Source organism: Pygocentrus nattereri, chromosome 1, assembly GCF_015220715.1.
Source record: "Pygocentrus nattereri isolate fPygNat1 chromosome 1, fPygNat1.pri, whole genome shotgun sequence".
Taxonomy (NCBI): domain Eukaryota; kingdom Metazoa; phylum Chordata; class Actinopteri; order Characiformes; family Serrasalmidae; genus Pygocentrus; species Pygocentrus nattereri.
The window spans coordinates 56,501,204-56,523,703 of record NC_051211.1 but is presented as its reverse complement, the minus strand read 5'-3'; the positions used below and the strand labels follow the sequence as shown (position 1 = coordinate 56,523,703).

The 22,500-nt window shown below is 44.2% G+C and overlaps 1 protein-coding gene across 3 annotated transcripts in view; it reads left to right on the top strand.

The window, feature by feature from the left end:
* cacna2d4a (calcium channel, voltage-dependent, alpha 2/delta subunit 4a) overlaps positions 1-22,500 on the top strand; it is a 230,781-nt gene that overhangs the window by 164,213 nt on the left and 44,068 nt on the right. For all 3 annotated transcript variants that reach the window (XM_037542278.1, XM_037542276.1, XM_037542274.1), the window contains one exon: positions 20,362-20,423. In XM_037542278.1, the coding sequence (XP_037398175.1) occupies positions 20,362-20,423 (62 nt within the window). The remainder of the gene's footprint in view (positions 1-20,361; positions 20,424-22,500) is intronic.

The window sequence follows — 22,500 nt, the reverse complement described above, 5'->3', positions numbered from 1 at the left end:
TTGGTGGAGGGGGAATCACGGTGCGAAGGGTGGGCCGACATCATATTAAACCCTATGGATTAAGAATGGGATCTCACTCAAGTTCATATGCGAGTGAAGCCAGACGAGCGAATACTTTCTGGTAAAGTTGAGACTGTGTGCATGTTTCCACTGCGTGTCAGTCGTTTTGAGTTGAGCTTGAATCCAGAAGAGTTTGCAGTGTTTCTGGATGTTGTATGAGCTTCACTGTACAGTAGTCTTACCCTGCAGTTGTGGATGCAGCAGTGAAGAGAATTTATTAATAACGGTTTGTCCAAGTATCTCCAAGCCCATGTGGTGATCTCCATCACAGATACTGAGGGGTCAAACGTCACAGACATTTATTTGCGTTTCTTTCCTTTACATGTAAAGATTTCACCCAATTCCCTGAATCCTTTGATGTTATTATGCACCGTAGAAGGTGAAAAGCCCCAAATCCTTGCAGGTGCTCACTGAGGAATCTTATTATTAAAAGATTATTTACTTATAGTTTTAGACAAAGTGGCGAGCCTTGACTCATCCTCGCTCATAGAGGACTCGGCCTTTCCAAGATGCTCCGTTTATGCCCAAAAATAACTGCATCTACCAGTTTCCAGTGATTTTCAAACATGTCACAATGTTCCTAATCTAAAGTTTATTTATACAGCACTTTTTACAGCAGGTGCTGTCACAGAGCAGCTTTACAGAACAACCAGCATTTCAGAAAGAAAATCTGGGTCTGAGCGTCGCCAGTGGAGACAGTAGCAAGGAAGAACTCCCAACCAAGCCTCAGAAGGGAAGCCCATCCTCCTCTGGTCCACTCCAGACAGCAAACATTAGTGTTATAGTACAAAACGGGAAAAACAGGTGGGCAGCGGGTAATTCGATTAGTCTCTGATTAGCCGAGGCAGCATCTGAGGCTGAGCATTACACGGCGCTGCTCCTGTCCGAGTTTTTTTGGAATGTGTTGCAGGCATCAATTCCAGAATGAATGTATTTTTACCAAATAGCAAAGTTGATAAGGTAAAACATGGCGTATCTTATTTTGCACTGTTTTCATTCAAATACGGGTGGTAGTAGATTAATAAACTACTCCTTTCTGTTGTTTTTTGCTTTTTTCCTGCTGTTCAGCTTGTTTGAAACTAACATGGAAAAGCACCATCACTTTAGCACCACGTCGAGCCGGTGATGTAAAGCAATGCTTTTTTTGATTTGGTATTTATTTAGTAATAGAGCCAGAGAGCATAACAGGAGATGCTGGCTCTCACATTAGGAAAATAATCCAATCCAAAGCGCCAAAGCAGGTATGAGAGGAGATTAATGATGTCATTGCACTTTTTCATGTGCAGTGCAATCCAGGATAGATGATGTGCTGCACTGAGCGGTTTATTTTATTGTACGCCGTTGATTGATGGTACTCATTCTCTCTTCCCCTCTTGATGATGTGTTGCACTGATGAATATTCCTCACTGTGTTCTCTGAGGTGCGTAGAGCAGCGTATGTGTGTGCTGTGCCAGATTCTGTGGTGTTTAAGGCCTAAATATTCACCCTGGATGGTTTTACTGCCACATGCGTTTTGACCAATGGCTGACCATCATTAGTCAACAGTTTATTGTTAACCGACATCAATTATAATACGGACTGAAAACTGATTGAGCTGTGTTGTAAAATACTAATGAACCCTGTGGAGCGCAGTGCTGATTGGTGGAACCGGGCATCAGGGTATATATAGTGTTTGACTTGTTGGGATTATTTAAGCTGTCCAGTTATTTTCCCTAGTTGGTAGCTTTCATAATCTTATGTTTACTTCACCATAACCCTCCTAATTACTGAGCTCAGTTTACGTCATGTTCCAGTTCTGTTTACATCAGCATTATGTGACAAGCGCCACATTTCCCAGCAATGACAACATGTTGTGCGGCTAAATGTTAAATATGATGGTAATAAAGTAAATGAATAAACGCAACGTTGGACGAAGAAGGAGACTTTACATCTGATCTCTGCAGTTTGAAATGATGGTACCTAATCAAAGCGTACAGGAGGCAATACACACAGAAATGTGGAATTCAGCGGCTTGGTATGAACCTGAGGCTTGAGGAATTGGGTCAGATAAAGCTCCATTTGAGTTGATAGCCTGATCCTCAGATCGAGGTGCGGTTTTCTCGATTTGATCAGGACTGATATTACTGAGGGAGCTGTGAGTTTGATGAACTTTAGGTGGTAGTATAGATGCTCTGGAATTACATTTACATTTACAGCATTTAGCAGACGCTCTTTTCCAGAACGACTTACCAGAAGTGCTTTGTCTGTCTAGAGAAAGTATCTTTGCTAGTTACCAACAGGTTAGAGAGAGAGACGGTCCTGAGCTCAGATACGGATAGAAACAGAAGCCACTGTAGATACAGAGAGAGAAAGGAATAGAATTAAACAGTAGTGCAATACAGTACAGTCAGTACTCAGTGCTGTGTAAAGAGACGGTCTTCAGTCTGCGTTTGAAGACAGTGAGAGACTCTGCTGTTCCGACAGCCAGTGGGAGTTCGTTCTCCCACCTGGGCTCCAGTACAGAGAACATTCTCCACGCTGGTCTTCCACGTGTCTTGAAGGTCAAGCCGAGCTGTACATGAGCGGTTAAGGGCTTGTGGTCCAGTTCCAGATTTCACCATTGCCATCAAGTCTGTAGGGCCTGGTCCATTTCTGGCTTTGTAGGCCAGCATTAGGGTTTAAATCTGATGCAGCTACAGGAAGCCAGTGAAGGGAGCGCAGCAGTGGGGTGACGTGGCTGAACTTGGGCAGATTGAAGACGAGCCGAGCTGCTGCATCCTGGATGAGCTGCAGAGGCTTGAATCCCGCATGGGAAGACCAGCCAAGAGTGAGTTGCAGTAGTCAAGCCTTGAGATGACCAGAGACTGCACAAGCACCTGGGTGGCCTCTCGGGTGAGGAAGGGTCGGATCCTCCGGACAGAGCCAGCCCTGACCAATGTGGTGCCCTAGGCGAGATTTTGGTTGGTGCCCCTGCATCATCAATCATCGGGTTTATACACTCACAGACTCGGCAAAGCTTGATGATTTTGAGTTTGTTTATTTTAGAACGAAAATCAGTATTAAAGAAACAAATAAAAAGTAAATGAATTATAAATATAACCGTATAATAATAAATGAATATAAAGCTGTTGCACAGAAAATATTAAAACTATTTTACATGAAGCAGTGCAGAGAGCAACTTTCTGCTTATTGTAGAGTCTCTAATCAACGAGGATTAAGACCTGCTTATTTAGTGAAAGGGGGGGGGGGGGGTCTTTTCAAATGTCTTTAATGAGTTTAGGGAAGGGGGTAACTGACGCCATCACTTGCTAGCTAGTAACTATTTTTCTGAAGGGAACTTTTACGGTACAACAAACACATTTATTGTATAATATATATGATATAATTCACCATATTATATTACCTCTGTTTTTTTCGCCGCCTTTCTTCCTCCTCTTTTCTCCTTTTTCTGCCCTTTCTGCCTTTTAGACATCTTTTCGGGGAGATGTCACTCACTCTGTGGCGCTGTCTTTTTTCCTCACAGAGAAACAGTAACGAGGTGCGCTGAACGCGTGGGGGCCGGGGTGGGGGGGGGGGGGGGTGCGTGGGTGATAGGTGTTGTGTGTTGTTATTATAATAATTATTAATTTGACTAATATTATTAAACAGTGAAGTTATTATTATTAGTTAGTATTATGTGGACTTTGCTTGTTTTCATATTTATTAATTGTTCATTTGTAAAAAAAACAAAAAAAAAACATGCACGCGTGCGCCCCCCCCTGGACAGACGGCGCCCCTAGCATTTGCCTATATCGCCTAATGGAAGGGCCGGCCCGGGAAACCTGCGTGACCGAGTCAGGTTAACGATGTGAGTCGAGAACGATAACCGGCCATCCAGAGTCACACCAAGTCTTCTCGCCTCTACAGACGGAACAATCAGAGAGTTCTCTAATGAGACGGTGAGATCATGATGAGGACCTGTAGTTGCAGGGATGAGTATCAGCTCAGTCTGGCTGGGATTGAGCTTCAGGTGGTGGGCTGGCATCCATGTAGAGATGTCAGACAGGCATGCCGAGATGCGACTGGAAACCTGTGTGTCAGAGGGAGAGAAAGAAAGCGTTAGTTGAGTGTCATCAGCATAGCAGTGATAAGAGAAGCCACGAGAGCTAGAGCTAGAAGAGGACCGAGCACCGAGTCTTGTGGGACACCAGTGGAGAGCCTGCATGGAGAGGATGTGGACCTGATAAGAGCGAATTATTACTTGGCAGACTTAACACACTGGATTAAATGTATGGATCTTGACGGTAATCACTCATATTACAGCAACCTTTCCAGATAAAGCTAATCCAGCTCCAACAGGGCTTTATTCTCTGCAATAAAAATATTCTCCAATAGGCTTAGAACCTGAAAACGACAGCAAAACTGCAGTTTAAACTGTAACATGCCACATGCAGCCATGCAGTTCCCCTAAAGAGCTGCGTCCAATGCTGAAAACCGACAACCTGCTAATCCGTCTGCGCTGCTGGGACTATTTTACTGCTCCACGCTCATTTAACTGAACGTTTTTGAATAGGGAATGCATTTCTACACATCATTGCCTTCCACTTTCCTCCAGCTCAGACCCAGGAGTGCAGACGACAAACCAGCAAGCAAAAGTGATGATTCTTATCTTTAAACATTTTCAATTTTCATTTACATAATAACCAAACAATATAATGAACAGTTTTAGCCGTGACACTGGGGGCAGTTCTTTGCCCTGTGGAAGTCTGTGGAAGCTCATATTGCCACGTTTTCTTTCTTAATAATCTTATATAAGGTCTTGTTATTAGACGCTTCTAAATGGTTTATTCTTTTATACATTTTATTGAATATTTAATATGAATTATGACATAATTGGGGGTCTATTATATAAAAATCACTGATACATGCGTCATTTGTAATAACACGTCTTTAAGAGTTTGCTATGCAAATTATTGAGCATGCATTATCTCCTAATTTACATTGTGCCAGTTTATATTTGGTAGCGTTTGATTCCTACAGGTTTACATGTTTATTGCTTTATTTGAATATATTACTTAAGAGCTATTAAGAGATTAAAAAGTCACTTTATACTTCAAGATGTGTTGAATAATCCATAATCCACAGTTTTCAGTACATCAGAGACCATCACGCAGTACATAATAATGATATCTTTGTTAAAATGAGTTGAAACAATCCTGATTTAGGAATATTGGGCTTAAACCAAGTTACTTAGCATTTTTCAAGCCTCGAATCAGTAATGAATGCAACCGCACTCTAGAATATAGAGCATGTCTTTAAGTATTAATGACTTATTGAAATCCTAATAGCTCTTACGATATATATTAAATATATATAAAGTCATATTAGGCCATATTTATATGATTACTTCCTGCCGTTTAGAATGGTCTAAATGGGTTATTATTGACCAAAAAGAGCAAGACTTTAATTAAGCTTCAATATGTGTTCTTTACAATGAAGAGTTTCCCATTACAGATACAGTGGTATGCACAAATTATGCATAAATTATTTAATGTAAAATATACATAAATAATGTGTATAAATTTCATGATGAACGGACCGACCAAAACTACGTCTGGTTCCATTGACTTACACTAACAGTACGGGGAGTTTTTCCTTCTTGGGTAAAGTTACTATGTTAGAGATATATGGTGAAAATGGTTTGCACGTCCTGTAGAAGGATCACACTTGAACTTAAATATGACATTTTATCTGCAAATTTAAGTGCACAATTTGTTAATAACATGCGTGAAAAATAGAATATAAAAATCATATATTACTTTCAGCAAATAGAAAGTAATTGTGCATTAAAATCTGCAAATATTTTCACTTGAAATTTGATCAGGGTGCCCAAACTTTTACATATGATTGTGTACAGTGTGCATAAAGGTGTGACTGAGAGCCGTTTAGCTTAATATGCATGCGTGTGTGTGTGTGTGTGTGTGTGTGTGTGTGTGTTGCACAGTGGCAGGCAGTGAAAAGAGCATCACGTTTCTCTGGCATGTCTCCAAGGTGTCGCCAGGGGCTGCAGTGACATCACGTTACCTAAGCAACAGGGCGAGAGACGGAGTAGGAGAGTGAGGTGGGATTGGCTTGGTGATTTGTCTGACTCACTGCAAGCGATAGCATCCTGTATCATCAGCACCGCACAGAGACACCGCGCCGCTCAGTCGTCTCTCATATGAAACCACACTCACATCATCTTAAAGCAGCGTTAAGCACCACATGCACCAGAGCAGAGGCGTGAAAATAAAAGGCCACCCTTCTGGGAGGGGAGTGGGCTGGTGTCCAGGGCAGGTGCCATTCCTAAATGTGGGAACACCGTGTGCGTGTGTGTATGCGTGTGCCTGCGTATGTGTGTGGGAGTGTGTCTCGGTAAGTCGGAGTGAGGTGAGTCTGATACAGACGTCATCCTCCTACAAGTCTTGACCCCCTTACCTACGCACGTTATTACATATGCACACTCAGATGTGCCGAGCCTTACAGGCCCTATACACAGTTGTAGGCAAACAGACCCTGGCCCTGGAGTAAAAAGAGATCGAGGGGTTAGCTTCTATATGTATTCATATTGGTGTACATATATATATATATATATATATATAAAACTCCAAAATGATAACTTTACAGGAGAAGGAAAAAACTGGCTTTACTTTTAATGTAAGTCAATGGAACCAGACGTCTTTCCAAGTCACTTTGGCCCATTTCTTTAGGTCAATTCATCATGACGTTCACACACAGAGTGAAGGGCAACAGGGATTTTTAAATTATGTCAAAAGCTATATATATATACTTTTTTTTTTTTTTTTTTTTGATGTCCAAAATGTATGTATGGGTTAGTCGTGGGTTAGTCCACAAGAAGCACTCAGAAACCTGTAAAGCAGCTCAGATTGTCTGTCCATAAATTGGGTTTTGGCGTACTTGGCTGGCAGGTTGTTCCAAACCTTTTGAAGAACCTGCTGTATTTCTTATACAGACATTGCTGTATTAATAGCTTCTGTCTCTCTATGTCGCCCCCAACTGAGATCAGGGCTCTGGGGGGGCCATATATCTGTTGGATGACTCTCTGGTCTTCCTTTTACTGGACGAAGCTCCTTATGACATCGGCTGTGTGTTTGGGGTCATTGTCATGCTGGGGAATGAATGTGGGACCAATAAGACACATCCCTAATGGTACTGGATGATGGATAAGAACCTGCCTGCCTGTAGGAGACCATTCATTTTGATTAAATCACCAGCTCCATTTGCAGAATTGCAGCCCCAAACCAGCAGGGAATCTCCAGCATGTTCAGTGCTGAATGCAGACACTGCTCCACGTAGCACTCTCCAGCCCGGGAGATAAACTGCGTTCTGTTACAGACTAAAACATCTGTTTTTCACTCATCAGTCCAGAGCACCTGCCGTCGCTTTTCTGCACCCAGCCGTTTTGTTTTTGTGCGTGGGTGAGCCGCTTGGCTTTTTTTCTCCCTCTGAGACAGCTTCTTAATCACAACTCGTCCCTGAAGACCCCAACTGACAATACTTCTCTGGACTTGAGGGGGGTGTACCAGGGTCCCAGGGCTTTCGCCAGCTCTGAGCCGAGAGCAGTGCTGGACATCTTTCGATGCCTCAGTTTCTGTGGCTGACTGCTGCTTTTCTGCTCCTTAGCCTTCCCTGTTTGTTGTGCTTTTGCAGAAGAACTTGGACATCTTGAAACACCTGCCTGCTGCAGATCCATAGTGCCTAAAGGTTTTGCTCTGTACTGTGAATATATACAACATTCTGACCACCTCCTTGTTTCTCCGCTCACTGTCCACTTTATCAGCTCCACTGACCGTATAGCTGCACTCTGTAGTTCTACAGTTACAGACTGTAGTCCATCTGTTTCTCTGATACTCTGTTACCCTGTTCTTCAGTGGTCAGGACCCCCATGGACCCTCACAGAGCAGGTACTATCTGGGTGGTGGGTCATTCTCAGCACTGCAGTAACACTGATGTGGTGGTGGTGTGTTAGTGTGTGTTGTGCTGGTCTGAGCGGATCAGACGCAGCAGATCAGTGCCGCCTATCTCCATTTTTGCTGTTTTTCAGTTTTTGACATAATTAGAAAGTTAGATTAGATTAGATTAGATTAGATTCAACTTTATTGTCATTGTGCAGAGTACAAGTACAGGGCCAATGAAATGTAGTTAGCATCTAACCAGAAGTGCAATATATAACATTATTTACATAAAGTGCGGTGGTAACAGTGACCAGTGCATAAATATAACTGTTATATACATGTGTGTATAAGTGAAATGTGAAATATGTAATATAAAATATGAGACATACAATATAAAATATAGTGTTATATATGCAGTGTTATATGTATCTATCTATCTGTGTATTATGTTTATATACAGGAATGTACATATTGAATATATAGTATATAATATACATATATACATAACACATACATAAAGTGAGATATGCAGTAATATGAATGTAGGTTATTATATACACATGCGTATACAAATATAGACATGTAGATGTAATAGATACTGTACAGATCAGGGAGCAGCAATACAAATGAAAGTTGTATGAATGAAGTATATCATCAGTGCTGAAGGTGTTGGAAGTGCAGTTTTTTAAAGTGACTGTGTAGCGTTCGTCAGGATAACCGCCTCAGGAAAAAAGCTTTTCCTAAGCCTGCTGGTGCGGGAGCGGAGGCTCCTGTAACGCCTGCCAGATGGTAAGAGGCTGAAAAGTCTATGATTTGGGTGGGTAACATCTTTGATGATGTTTCTTGCCCTGCCCATGCAGCGTTTGTGGTATATGTCCTCGATGGTGGGTAAATCGGTGCCTGTGATGCGCTGCGCCGTTTTTACTACCCGCTGGAGTGCTTTGCGGTCAGCAGCGCAGCAACTACCGTACCATACAGAGATGCAGTTGGTGAGTATGCTCTCAATGGTACAGCGGTAAAAGTTCACCAGGATCCTGGGAGACAGGTGAGCTTTCTTGAGGCTCCGTAGAAAATAAAGGCGCTGCTGCGCCTTTTTGATGAGGACGGAGGAGTTCAAGGACCAGGTGAGATCCTTGGAGATGTGGAGACCAAGGAACTTGAAGCTGGACACCTGGTCCACTGCAACTCCACTGATGGAGATGGGGGTGTGAGCCTGGTTCCTAGTCCGTCTGAAGTCCATGATGATCTCCTTTGTTTTGTGCGTGTTGAGTGCCAGGTTGTTGTTATGGCACCATGAGGAGAGATGCTGTACTTTGTCCCTGTAGGCCGTCTCATCATTATCTGTGATCAGGCCTATCACCGTGGTGTCGTCTGCGAACTTGACTATGGTGTTTGAGCCATAAACAGGTACACAGTCATGGGTGAAGAGGGAGTACAGTATCGGACTCAAAACACAGCCTTGTGGAACGCCAGTGTTCAGGGTGATGTGTGATGAATGGAGATTGCCTAATTTAACAGACTGGGGTCTGTTAGTCAGGAAGTCCAAAATCCAGTTGCAAAGTGATGTGTTGATGCCCAGATGGTTGAGCTTGGATATCAGCATGGACGGGATCACTGTGTTAAATGCTGAACTGAAATCAATGAAGAGCATTCTCACATATGAGTTCTGACAGTCCAGGTGGGTCAGTGCAGTGTGTAGTGCTGTGGAGATGGCATCCTCAGTGGATCTATTGCTCCGATATGCGAACTGGTGTGGGTCCAGCGTAGCAGGTAGGCAGAACTTCAGGTGGGAAAGAACTAGTCTTTCAAAGCACTTGGAGATGATTGGGGTGAGTGCAACAGGTCGGAAGTCATTCAGGGCTGAAGCAGTTGAGTGCTTTGGCACTGGCACAATGGTGGCAGACTTGAAGATGGATGGGACAGCTGCCTGGGCCAGCGAGACATTGAAGATGTGTGTGAAGACACCCGAGAGTTCCTCAGCACAGGCTCTTAGCACACGGCCAGGTACACCATCAGGGCCCGCTGCTTTCCGTGCATTCACCCTGCTCAGCATGCGACTGACATCCGAATTGGAAAGTTCAAGTGGATTATCGTCTGGTGGAGGATCGTTTTTTAAACATGTCACCTTATTACCCCGGTCAAAGCGAGCGTAAAAGTGGTTCAGCTCATCAGGGAGTGAAGCACTGTTGGTGGATGGCGCAGTGCTCGGTGGCTTGTAGTCTGTAAGGGTGTGCATGCCCTGCCACATACGCCGAGGGTCAGAGGAGGTAAAGTGCTCCTCGATCCGCTGTTTGTAGCAGTGCTTGGCTATGGATATTCCTCTCCTCAGATTGGCTCTGGCCAAGCTGTAAGCCTCCCGGTCTCCTGACCTGAAGGCAGCATCTCTGGCTTTGATCAGAGAGCGAACCTCTCTGTTCATCCAGGGCTTCTGATTTGGGAATATTATTATTGTCTTTTGTGTTGTCACTCTGTCCACACAGTTGTTGATGTGTTCCAGGACAGAGTTAGTGTAGGTGTCCAGGTGGATTTGTGAGGCCGTGGTGGCCCGGGCTGCATACTCGCTCCAGTCAGTGTGCTGGAACTGGTGCTGAAGGAAGGAGTCAGCCCCATCCATCCAGATCTTTACAGTTCTGGTTGTAGGCTTGATCCTCCGAATGACTGGACTGTATTTGGGGAGTAGAAACAGAGAAAGATGATCTGAAAGTCCGAGGTGGGGGAGGGGTGTGGCTTTGTATGCATCAGCCACGTTTGTGTAAACTTTATCCAAAATTTTTTGTCCCCTTGTGGTGCAGGAGACATTCTGATAAAATTTTGGTAATCCAGATTTTAGATCAGTGGATCTAAATATAAAGTTGCCCTTTATATTGTGTTTTTTACATGATTTGAAAATATCTTTTGTTCCTTACATTGTGTGTGAATTTTATGATGAATGGACCAAAAAAGTGACAGAAAATAACTTGGAAAGTCGTCTGGTTCCATTGACTTACATGTAAAGTAAAGTAGGTTTCTTCTTTCTCCGGTAAAGTTACCATTTTGGAGATTTTCCTCAGAGAGTAGTGATATTATATATATATATAATTGTATGTGAGTGTGTGAATGGCCAGTTTCAGTCAGTGGGAAGCTACAAGGTCTTAGATATTTCTGATCTGGCATCTTGCTAGAGCGAAGACGAGAGGATGGTATCTGAGGCACAGTGAAGCACAGCTATTTTGAATGAAGCTAAAACAAACTGTGCTTTAATTCAATGTGTTGTCGTGTTTGTTTCAAGTCTGATGTATTATGATCTCGTCACACTTGCCAGTTATCAGTTTGAGGAATCCAGCACTGTAATTATCTCATTTCATTCGAAAGTTGCTGCAAGACTTTGGAGCTGCTCTGCACTCTGCGCGTCAGGATGACCAGATTTGTGGTAGTGAAATTTTCACTGAGCCGTGGATTGTTGGCTTTGTTTTTGGCAGTTTATGTTATATAACCACAAATATAATTAATAACGTAGATGTTTTTCCACGCGTGAAATTCGGCCAATTATCTGTATTTATTATCAGGTTTCAGTTAAAATACCAGCTTGTCTAAAAGTTAATATATGGTAAGAATAAGCTGAATGAGATGTCCACCACACTTAGTGCCTGTACGTCCCTCACAGTGAAATTTGAATCATTTGCTGATGTTTGCTGTTGGTCCAGGGCTTCTCTGAGTGACTGCTGGGTCAAACCTCTCAGTGTTGTTTGTTATGATGTCTGTTAAGTATGCAGTGAAGTTGGGTAGTGTTAGTAGTCCTCAGTTCCTCAGTCCTGCATTGGTCCAGTATCGTTTTCTTTTGTTAATGTATTTCACCTTTTTGGCCACTTGACACAAAACATGTGTGTTAATTTTAATTGATGTTTATTTGACCAAGGAAGGTGGTGTGGTGGGTGGCGCTGTCGCCTCACAGCAAGTCGGGCCTGGGTTCATCCTCTCTGTGTGGAGTTTACATGCTCTCCCCGTGTCTGCGTGAGGTTCCTCTGGGTTCTCCGGTTTCCCCCCACAGTCCAAACACATGTAGTCAGGCCTACTGGACATGGTACATTGCCCCTAGGTGTGAGTGACTGTCTGTGTCTGTCTGTCTGCCCTGCGATGGACTGGCGACCTGTCCAGGGTGTATCCTGCCTTCCGCCTGATGACCACTGGGATGGGCTCCAGCTCCCTCTGTGACCCAGAAGGAGAAACGGCTTAGAAGATGCTGACATTATGGTGACCTTATCAGATAGATCCTGCTTAAGCAAACCTCCTTTGGTAGGTTACCAGTGGGTGTATTATCCAGGAATGTCCCTTCACTTTTTAATAAGAGCCGTTTATAACAATCAAAAACAAAACAACCTGAATCTTCGATGTAACTGAAATAGAAATGTGTACGGTACTGGATGCTGCTGATGTTTGGCTTTAGTAGGAGTCGACGACCTGGATTGCAGCAGCTTTAGTGGCTTCTTCAAACGACGCTTGAACCTGTGCTTAGTGGAATAGTGCTTAGTCAGTGAGTGTGTGCGCTTGTATAGATGCTTTAGTAACAGTGGCTATCCCTTCACTTTTTAATAAACATATTAATCTGTAATTATATAATTATATAACAACCAAATAACGTCCGAAAGAATGGAGCCGTGCATATAATAAAAAACAAAACACCATATTGATAAAGCTTTCCAGACCCGACCCCAATCACATCAGCGTGCTGTCAGTCATTCACTATTACTATTTACCAAAAGCCCCACTGTTGGATGGTATTACGTACCAGCTGAACCTCTGATGGCTTGAAGTCACACTGTGCTGACTGGCTGTATTCAGGTCAGTGTTGTGAAGGTGTTAGTTAGTCAGTCATGAAACGTGGCAGGTAAAATCTCCCCATCTCGCCGGTCGTTCCTGCCTCGCTGTTATTATTAACACGGTCTTCCTCTCCTGCTCTTATTAAACTCTGTTAATGAGCTGCAGCCTGATAGATGGGCCTGTTCCTGGTCTCTCCCTCAGCCTGTCTCCTCTATTATTCACAGGGCTTTTTACTCAAATGCCCAATTTATTACAGCTTTATCAGACGCACCCCAGCTCACCATCTGACTTTCATTCAGACGCTCAGTAGTAGCGCTGTTGTCTTTGAACGGTCTGCCCGCTGGATACTGAGCTCTGTTGCCCTCACCTGGAAATTCTCAGGCTGTTCTGAACCTGAACACATCCAGTTTCTGCTTAATGGATGAGAATGGCAGTGGTATTGATGTGGTATCATAAATAGGCTGTACAGTGATCAGGATATAAGATAATGTGCTGTCATTGACTCCTCATTCAGGAAGAGGATCTGGCATACAGCATGTTATATTTTCGGTCCATGATCATGTGTTGCTGGCTAAATCTGCTCTCCCTATCTAGGCACACTTATGTTCATTTCTCAAGACCATTCCAGAATCTCAAATACGACCAAGACCAAGATGAATATCAAATGTCATCAGTACTATTCCAGAATCCCAGGTGTGTTCAAGAACAGTCCAGAATCTCAAATATGATCAAAACTTTCCCAGAATCTCAGAAATGATCCAGACTTTCCCAGCCGGTCTGTGAAGCTTCTTACAGCCCGTTTAGTTTGACGAATGGTGTTGGGTTCATTTCCGGCTGATTCCAGGTTGTTCATCTGTTCTTCTGTCACAGCTGCCGACTGAAAAGCTGCTCAGTGGAGACGACGGTTTGGGAATTTAGCGTCGTCTCGTCTTCAGAGTCTGACCAAATCGGCTGTCGGTCAGATGTGGTCTTAACAGTGTCCGTTTTCTGTTTGTGGTAAAGTAAGAAGTGAAAACGTTCAGATGGCTCGAGCGTCTCCTACAGCTGTCAGAGTCGTTGCTTAGCAACAGCGTCTCAGTGCAGTGATACAGTGTTTGTGAATAAATCGTGATGTTCTGGTGAAATAACAGCAGTTAGAACGGCTCTCAACCAATCAGCTCACCTGGCCTGAACTACCTGTTGTATAAATTTGAAATTAAGTCTGTATTACAGATAATGCAGTGGGCAGAGACAGGCAGCAGCAGAGATGTGGTCTCTGTTTACTGGGATGTCAGTCTACATCCCAACCGTCACTTGTGGTCATGAGCTTTGGGGAGTGACCAAAAGAATGAGATCATGAATACAAGCGGTGGAAATGAGCTCGGGGTCTCCCATTATGAGCTGGAGAAAGCTGATGAATGAATGAATGAATGAATGAATGAATGAATGAATGAATTATAGATGTAGAGTTTATTGTTATTGAATATAAAAGAAAGGCTATTGCAACCAAGCTGCTCTTCTACACTCTTAAAGAAGTCGGTTCCTCATAGGTTCCTTCGTAAATGCAGTGGTTCTGTATAGTTTTATCCATTTGCGTGGTTAAATGGTTCTTTGCATTGTGAAATCGTTCTTCAGATTGATGGAGAGTGTGCTGTATAAGGTTCTACATAGAACCTTTTTGAAAAGAGTTCTATATAGCACCAAGAGGGATTCTTTTATTGTTAGAAGCTTGGCATTGCAATGATAGCAGAACGCTTTTTGGTGCTGTATAGAACCATATAGCATCATTCTGAAGAACCATTTCATGATGCAAAGAATCATGTAAGCCTGCATGCGGTTCTTTGAGTGGTCATGGTGCTCTATAGGCCCGCTGCCTTCACTAAAGAACCCTTGAAGGGCCGTGTTTCAGGCGTGCAGACCACCGTTACCCGTGGCTGAAACCTGCTGTATCAGTGCTGGTTGGTCTATTTAAAGCAGTGACTCAGCGCCTGCAGTGGAGGACGCGGCGCAGTCGCTGCGCTCGCTGGGCAGAAACATGCATAATGAACACAGCGCGCTGACCTCACTTCCTGCCTGCGCCTCGGTCTGAGCGCTGAGAGAGACTGAGGCGCGAGAGTTTGGTGTTTATATTTAGCCTGGCGGACGGAAAGTCACGGTGATGCAGCCAGAGGCTCACTCAGCCTCCCTCTCTCACAGGAAGGAGCAGGTTTCCTCCTCTCCCTCCTCTTTCTCCTCTCCTCTCCCTCCTCTTTCTCCTCTCCTCTCCCTCCTCGTTCTCCTCTCCCTCCTCTTTCTCCTCTTTCTCCTCTCCTCTCCCTCCGCTTTCTCCTCTCCTCTCCTCTTTCTCCTCTCCTCTCCCTCCTCGTTCTCCTCTCCCTCCTCTTTCTCCTCTCCCTCCTCTTTCTCCTCTCCTCTCCTCTCCTCTCCCTCCTCTTTCTCCTCTCCTCTCCTCTCCCTTCTCTTTCTCCTCTCCTCTCCTCTTTCTCCTCTCCTCTCCTCTCCCTCCTCTTTCTCCTCTCCTCTCCTCTCCTCTTTCTCCTCTCCTCTCCTCTCCTCTTTCTCCTCTCCTCTCCTCTCCCTCCTCTTTCTCCTCTCCTCTTTCTCCTCTCCTCTCCTCTCCCTCCTCTTTCTCCTCTCCTCTCCTCTCCTCTTTCTCCTCTCCTCTCCTCTCCTCTTTCTCCTCTCCTCTCCTCTCCCTCCTCTTTCTCCTCTCCTCTCCCTTCTCTTTCTCCTCTCCTCTCCTCTCCCTCCTCTTTCTCCTCTCCTCTCCTCTGCTCTCCTCTCCCTCCTCTTTCTCCTCTCCTCTCCCTTCTCTTTCTCCTCTCCTCTCATCTCCCTCCTCTTTCTCCTCTCCTCTCCTCTCCCTTCTCTTTCTCCTCTCCTCTCCTCTCCTCTCCCTTCTCTTTCTCCTTTCCTCTCTTCTCCTCTTTCTCCTTTCCTCTCCTCTCCTCTTTCTCCTCTCCTCTCCCTTCTCTTTCTCCTCTCCTCTCCCTTCTCTTTCTCCTCTCCTCTCCTCTTTCTCCTTTCCTCTCCCTCCTCTTTCTCCTCTCCACTCTCTCCTCTCCTCTCCTCTTTCTCCTCTCCTCTCTCCTCTTTCTCCTCTCCTCTCCCTCATTTTTCTCCTCTCCTCTTTCTCCTCTCCTCTCTATTCTCTTCTCCTCTTTCTCCTCTCTTCTCTTCTCCTCTCCTCTCCTCTCCTCTGTCTCTCCTCTTTCTCTTCTCTTCTCTTCTCTTCTACATTGAACTGTGAAACCTTCAGCAGATTTTTCAACCTTATCCAAATGAAATGCAGCCACTGTACGGCGTTTAGGCACCCATGCAACAGTAGATTGATCTTTGTCATGAAAGTTAAACAAAACCTTTTCCAAGAATAGATACAGAGCAACTCTTTCTCTTCTTCAAATCATTGACAGTTTCACATAATAATGAAAATATCCTTCTTTTTTTAGACGTCCACCTCTAAAAGCTCCCTCACAGAAAGTTATTGTATTAAATGGTTATGAATACCTGCCTACTGCATTTTTACAAATTTTCAGCTCAAAAATGTTCAGGGACCTTAAGATTTTCAGTTTATTGAACTTTTAATAGTAAGCCAGCTAGTCGGTTTTGGGGAAAGAGGTACATGCAAGTTGTTGTGAGGATAAATCCCCAAAAGAAAACGCAGATTTTCCTATTTTACCATCATTCCATATAAGCTCAGAAGACTCGTGTGGGTTCTCTGGTGGTTCTAGATGGTAAATAAAGTGTCTATATCTGTGTTGTAGTCATGGCGACGCCTGGTTCCCATCACCACCACTGTAAAGACATTTCACACCAAACCCTCTGAATCTCTCTGTTTACACCTCACAGACTGAGTTAGGCTGAAAATGTGAAACACTGGAATTTTTCTGGAGTCTCCTCACTCTGCTTCATTCATTATGCAGTTCACAACGTGTGCATTAGCATATCCTCTGCAGAGCGTGGCCTCGGTGTCCACTGCAAGACGGAGGCATCTGTTAATAGCATATTGTGGGGTGGAGTGGTAGCTGCGGCCTGTGGCGATGTCCCCAGCAGGTGTGTGTGTGTGAGCGTGTGCCTGTGTGTGTTTTAGCCGTTCGGCTGTGCCAGGGCTCTGTGAATAATGCATGTAAAACAAACAAGAGTCCTGTAGTGCTGATGTCCCATGCTGTACTGCTCTAACGCTCTCCAGGATCCCTTCCTCACCTCCTGCACCACGTCCCTCCACCCCTCCACCAGCGCACCCATCGTTCAGCTGTGAAGCAGCTCACAAGTTCCTGCCATTTTCATCCCAAATGTGACCAACAGCAGCATCTGCTCTGCAAAGACCTTCACCCCCTTCCCTCCCGCTTCATGGCTGGTGGCCCAGATCAGTCCGTATGTGGGTTTCTGAAGCGTTTCAGCCTCCTAAAGGAAGGTGCGGTGAAGTGGTTCCTGTGGGAGGTGAGCTGGGCGAGAGAGAGAGGAAAAGACAGAGACAGGGAAAGAGAGAGAGGCAGCAGAAATGCTCTGCAATGTCACAACGTCCTCCAGCCGGCCGGCCGGCTTTGGGTCAGTGCACGCTGCTTTTAACTGGTCTTAGTGAATGGACTGACTCTGTTATTTTTAACTGCAGACATCCGTCTTTGTCTTTCTCTTCGTGGTTATCTGGTCCTGTTTTTCTCCGGATGTCTGACTGTCCATTCAGATGCAAGTACTGAGCTGTTACCTGAACAATGCTGGTAGTAAACTAATCAGTACTTTGATCCTGTGAGGCTAAGAACAATCTTTAATCTTCTAACCTGCCTTTTATGATAATTACGCAAAATCATGCATCTCCACTTTGATTCACACAATTTTGAAAACACCAGCCGACCTTCTGGACTGTGTGAAAATATCATGATGAATGGACCAACGGAAATGATCCAACATTGAGCAGTCTTACATCAAAGGCACTTTCATGCCTACCTTGTCACGTGGGGACCTACTGAACTTTGTCTTTAGTTCAGTCCGTTTTGACAGGCGTAAACATTCCGTCTGCACTCAGGTCTGCACTAAACAAAGAGACCATGGTCAACCAGGAGCCAAAGGCCTCTTTTTTGATTGTCCACACCAAACAAGGCAATTCAAAACCAGAGCATGCTTCTTCTTCTAGTGAGCACATCAGCACTGGGCTGCAGGCATAATCTGTCTGTTTTAACTCTTTGCAGACTTTTTACGGATTAGAGCTGCACTGATAATCAATCATAAAGAAGCAGATGGTCAATTCTGGCACTTGGAGTGTGGGTGTTGGTGGGTGATACCACAAAGCAGTTTCTCACATGATTCAGGTCAGAAATCCAGATCAAACCCTTCCTGAATCCGTAGAGCCGCCCTTTCCATTCCATTTCCATCACGAGATCATACAATACTCACATCCAGAGTTATGAGCCTATGAAGAGGGGTTGAGATACACTGGCAACACTTTACAGTAGGGTACAGTTCATAAGACTGCTTGACACCTACATAAGCTCATCATGATCACTGACGTAACCCTTCAGATATGTTTATTAATGCTTATTTACAAGGGTAATAACATGAATGTAATTACATAGGCTTTATTTGGGGTATGTGAGGTAGTCGTGGGCTGGAGGTCACCGGTTCGATCCCCAGATCCGACAGCACATGGCTGAGGTGTCCTTGAGCAAGACACCTAACCCCCAACTGCTCCCCGGGCGCTGCGGATTGGGCTGCCCACCGCTCCGGGCAAGTGTGCTCACTGCCCCCTAGTGTGTGTGTATTCACTAGTGTGTATGTGGTGTTTCACTTCATGGGTGGGTTAGATGTGGAGGTGGAATTTCCCCGCTGTGGGACTAATAAGGGTCTCTTAATCTTTAGATATGTAATCCATCTGTAACATTGCTTAGATCATCAGTCGTTACATAGTTGCTGCATATGTTATTCATGTGTGACTATACAGTTATTAGAGACACTTAATATAAAGTTATTAATAAAATTGCTTTCCACCTGACTCATAATCCGTTTGGCCCAAATGAAAGAGCTTCACTGCAGCAGTCATGCTAAAGCTGTCAGCTGGAATCAGGACTATCGCTGGCGTTTTCTTTCAGTGGTCTGTTATTATGGTGTGTTTTACCTGCCAAATGTGCGCACCTGTACCTGTGCCTATCTGAGCGCTCTGTTCTGCTTGGCAGAGGGTGGAGGTGCGCAGTGTTTGCCAGATGTGGCCTGCCTGCTCTCTTAAGCTTGCAGGTTTTTTCTTGCCATGTCTAGCTGTGACTCTGGGACTCCCGTTGTGTGCTTGGAACTATGTTTAGCTCGCTTTGGAGTGGGCGGATCTCACAGCGCTGATGCATGCTGGGAGAATGGCTTGGTGAAGCTGATTGGATGTGACTTGTGGCCCTCGTGGAAGTGCAGCTTTAAACCATGTTCTCTTCTTAGGCCTTAAACATCTCGTATCTCAGCTGCTCTCCGACAGCTGTCTGCAGAGACGCCGTCATACACGTAGAAGAAGGGTCGTGTTTTAATGGGAGAAAGAGAGAGGGTTTAATAGTCCAGTGTAAAGATGTCGTTAGGCTGCAACAGTTCAAAATGCTTCTAACTAACAATCTAAACAGAGTAAAGTGAGCAGAATCACTGCCTTCGCCAACACCACGTGCAAAGGAAGCACATGTCCATACATTTCCATGACATTAAACCTAGTAACGTGTAAGAGTCGCCCCCTGCTGTTTATCAGAGTTGCCCCTCTCTCCATTTTCAGTCTCCATTTCCCAAGCTCTTCAGCCGAGCGCGCTAACGTTCCTCCTCCTAATAAACAGCCACACGTTCAGCTCCGGCTCCTCATTATTCACCACCATCACTCCACTGGGGCGGTGGAGTTCGAGTCGGCAGCGTCTGAGATGTTTTAAACTGAACTACGCTGCCTGACTCAGCCGCCTCAGAACCAGAGAAACGGGCCTTAAACAGAAGTCAGGACCCTGCTGGGGTTCATCCTGAAGTTAGGACAGGATTTAGGAGGTTTAGTCCAGTTAGGATGTTTGTGTGATGCTGTTTTCTGATCTGGAGTTAATGATGAGATGATGAAGGTGGAGCTGGTACTCTGTTAAGATGTTTCTGTAATGTGGCCCCTGGAGTCTAATGGAAAATCTTAGAGTGACCTTGGTCCAGACCTTAGGGGTGATAAGCATATCTCAGCGATCTAAAGAAGGTGATTCATGTTTTCGTCTTGTGTTACAGCTGTTTGAGCTCATTGCTTCTGAAGGCCTCAGCGCACTTCTCATGAAAATTGCATTCACCTCACTTTCATCCCTTGCTCCTTGTGTTTTTTAACGTTCAAGCTCTGCATTTACACAATGAAAATAATGTTATTGATGTGCTGAACATAATAAAAACTTTCTGATGAAGTTTGTTTTGTCACACAGGTTTAACAAACTGCACTGCTTTTAAAATTAAAAACCTGTCTTAGAGTCGAATTTGAGCTAATAAGACAATTACAAGTCATTAAATAACTGAATCGTTTGATGGTAGCGTCAAGGCATTGCCTTACTTATTGAAACTTAATTAAATAAGACGAACCCATGAGACTCAGTTGTTGTCTTTCTTTCTTTCCTTCTGTCTTTCCTTCTGTCTTTCTATATAGCTGTTGGGGTGCAGATGTCTCTGGATATGTTGGAGAAGAGGTTTTGGGCCATCACAGCTCAGGTAGCACCTGCAGTAGCACATATTAGTCGCTGTCTCAGGATTCGAAAGCTGAGGCGCCTCCTTCTGCCTTTGCTAGACTATATATCTTTATGCTGATTTTAGAATAAACTGGTTAAATTACAAATCACAAGTTAAATCTAAAACCATTTCATTTCCCATTTTGACATTTATGACATGCATTACTGCTTGTGTGGGTTTTCTCGCACTCAAAGATGCCGAAAAACAAAATGAATCAGCTGTTCGTTTCTCAACATGAGCACCGAAACACAAACCTTTCACACACTGCTTCTGTTTTTCACACTTACAATGACAATTTCACTTATTGAGTTCAGTCTTAGGCCCCGTCCCGTTTCACCCCTCGCCCCTCCCACTGAGCCCTACCCCCCTGTTTCCCCGTTCTCGTCTAGGGGTGGGGGTCCTGATTCTGGTTGAGATAGAGGGGTGGGGTGAAGTGTTGGGGCTACATGATCCTCCAAACGGAGGTTTTTCAGAGACTCCAAACAGAGAGATATGAGAAAAAGAGAGAAACCGGCGAGACGGAGAACAAGAGACCAGAGAAACCCACAAATGTGGGAATTTCCTCTGTTAAAATCACAGTAATCCCTGTCTGATCTCAGTTTAATGGGGTTTCAGTGGATTTTGGTCGTTTTTCTTCATAACGAGCAGAAAAATCTCTAATAGCATGCTAACGTCTCGGTAGCTAGCTAGCTAACTTTCCCGTTCCACCTTAAATAGTCCAGCAGTTCTGACACCTGAAGCGCCAGAATGTACCTGCTGCTCCATTTAAGGTGGAACGGGGAAATTAGAACAAGAATCTGGAGAATCTCCGACTTCAGCTTCACATCACTGAAGAATTAGTGGGGGGTGATAATAAATAACTGCCCCCCTCTTTGAAGGCGTCTGATCCCTAAATGTAACTAAAGCCCAGCAGTGAGGAGCTGAACTTTCCCCTCCTCTGCTGTCCCTGCAGACGGGCAGGGTCGCCTACAGAGCGGCGCTAGTAGCTGTTAATGAAGTGATGCTCTTTTATTAGAGGGTCTCATTTCAGAGGAAGATCTCAACCACCGCCCTGTAGCTCAGGAACAAGGGGTGAAAATTCAGGCCGAACCGTAACGAATCCTAACATAAGCACTGTTCAATATTGCATGTGTTTATATTGCATTTCTTATTTATGATCTATTATGAATGAATCTGGCATGTTTTGTACCACAGCTAAGTGTCAGCAAGTGTCACCAGCGCTTTTGTGTCATTGGATCCTGACTCTGACTGATGGCTTGCTCTGGCGGGTGTCATATGTCATCAGTCTCAATGTTCTGATGTCGTGGTCACTGTTTGGTCCAATGAGGGTTTTTAATGAACAGAACACTTTGCACCACAGCGCTGAATGCAGAGTCTAAGACCGCTTGTACTTGTTGGCCTCGCGTTCACTTTTAACGGCAGGTTAACGGATAAACGTCTGAAGACTGATAAAGACGTCCGTGAACACAGAGAAGAGAGAGGGGAACACAATCAGAGGACGAGGGATGTGAAAATCTTCACAGGGCACCAACACACTGAATCTTACTCGGCCAAAGTTTAGAAATTTGTAGCCAGATTAATAGAAACTAATTTACTGTTTATACACCGCATTTACAATCAACAGGCCTGCTTAAGGACCAACGGGCAGTCAGGTGTTGATAAAGTAGTATGTCTTAAAATTTCATTTTATTCTGTCCCCCTGCTGAACTGGGCCGTTCTGACATCACCTGATCTATGATAACACTTTACATTAAGGGTCACAAATATTTAATGATTATCTGCTAATGTGTCATTAAATGCTCATTATTTATTCATTTGCTAAGTAATCAATAAACATTAGTTACTGATTACGTACTCAGTAATTAGTAATTGAGTACACATTTGACTAATAGTTTAGTTTGCCCAGTTCACTGTGTAGTCAATTACTAATTGATAAGTATTCAATAAGTAACCAATGCTTAATGAACAGTTCATTAATATAGGAATAATGAGTGTTCAACTGATTATCGGCATTTAATTATCAATTAATTTGTGGCCCTTACTGTAAAGTGTTACCGGT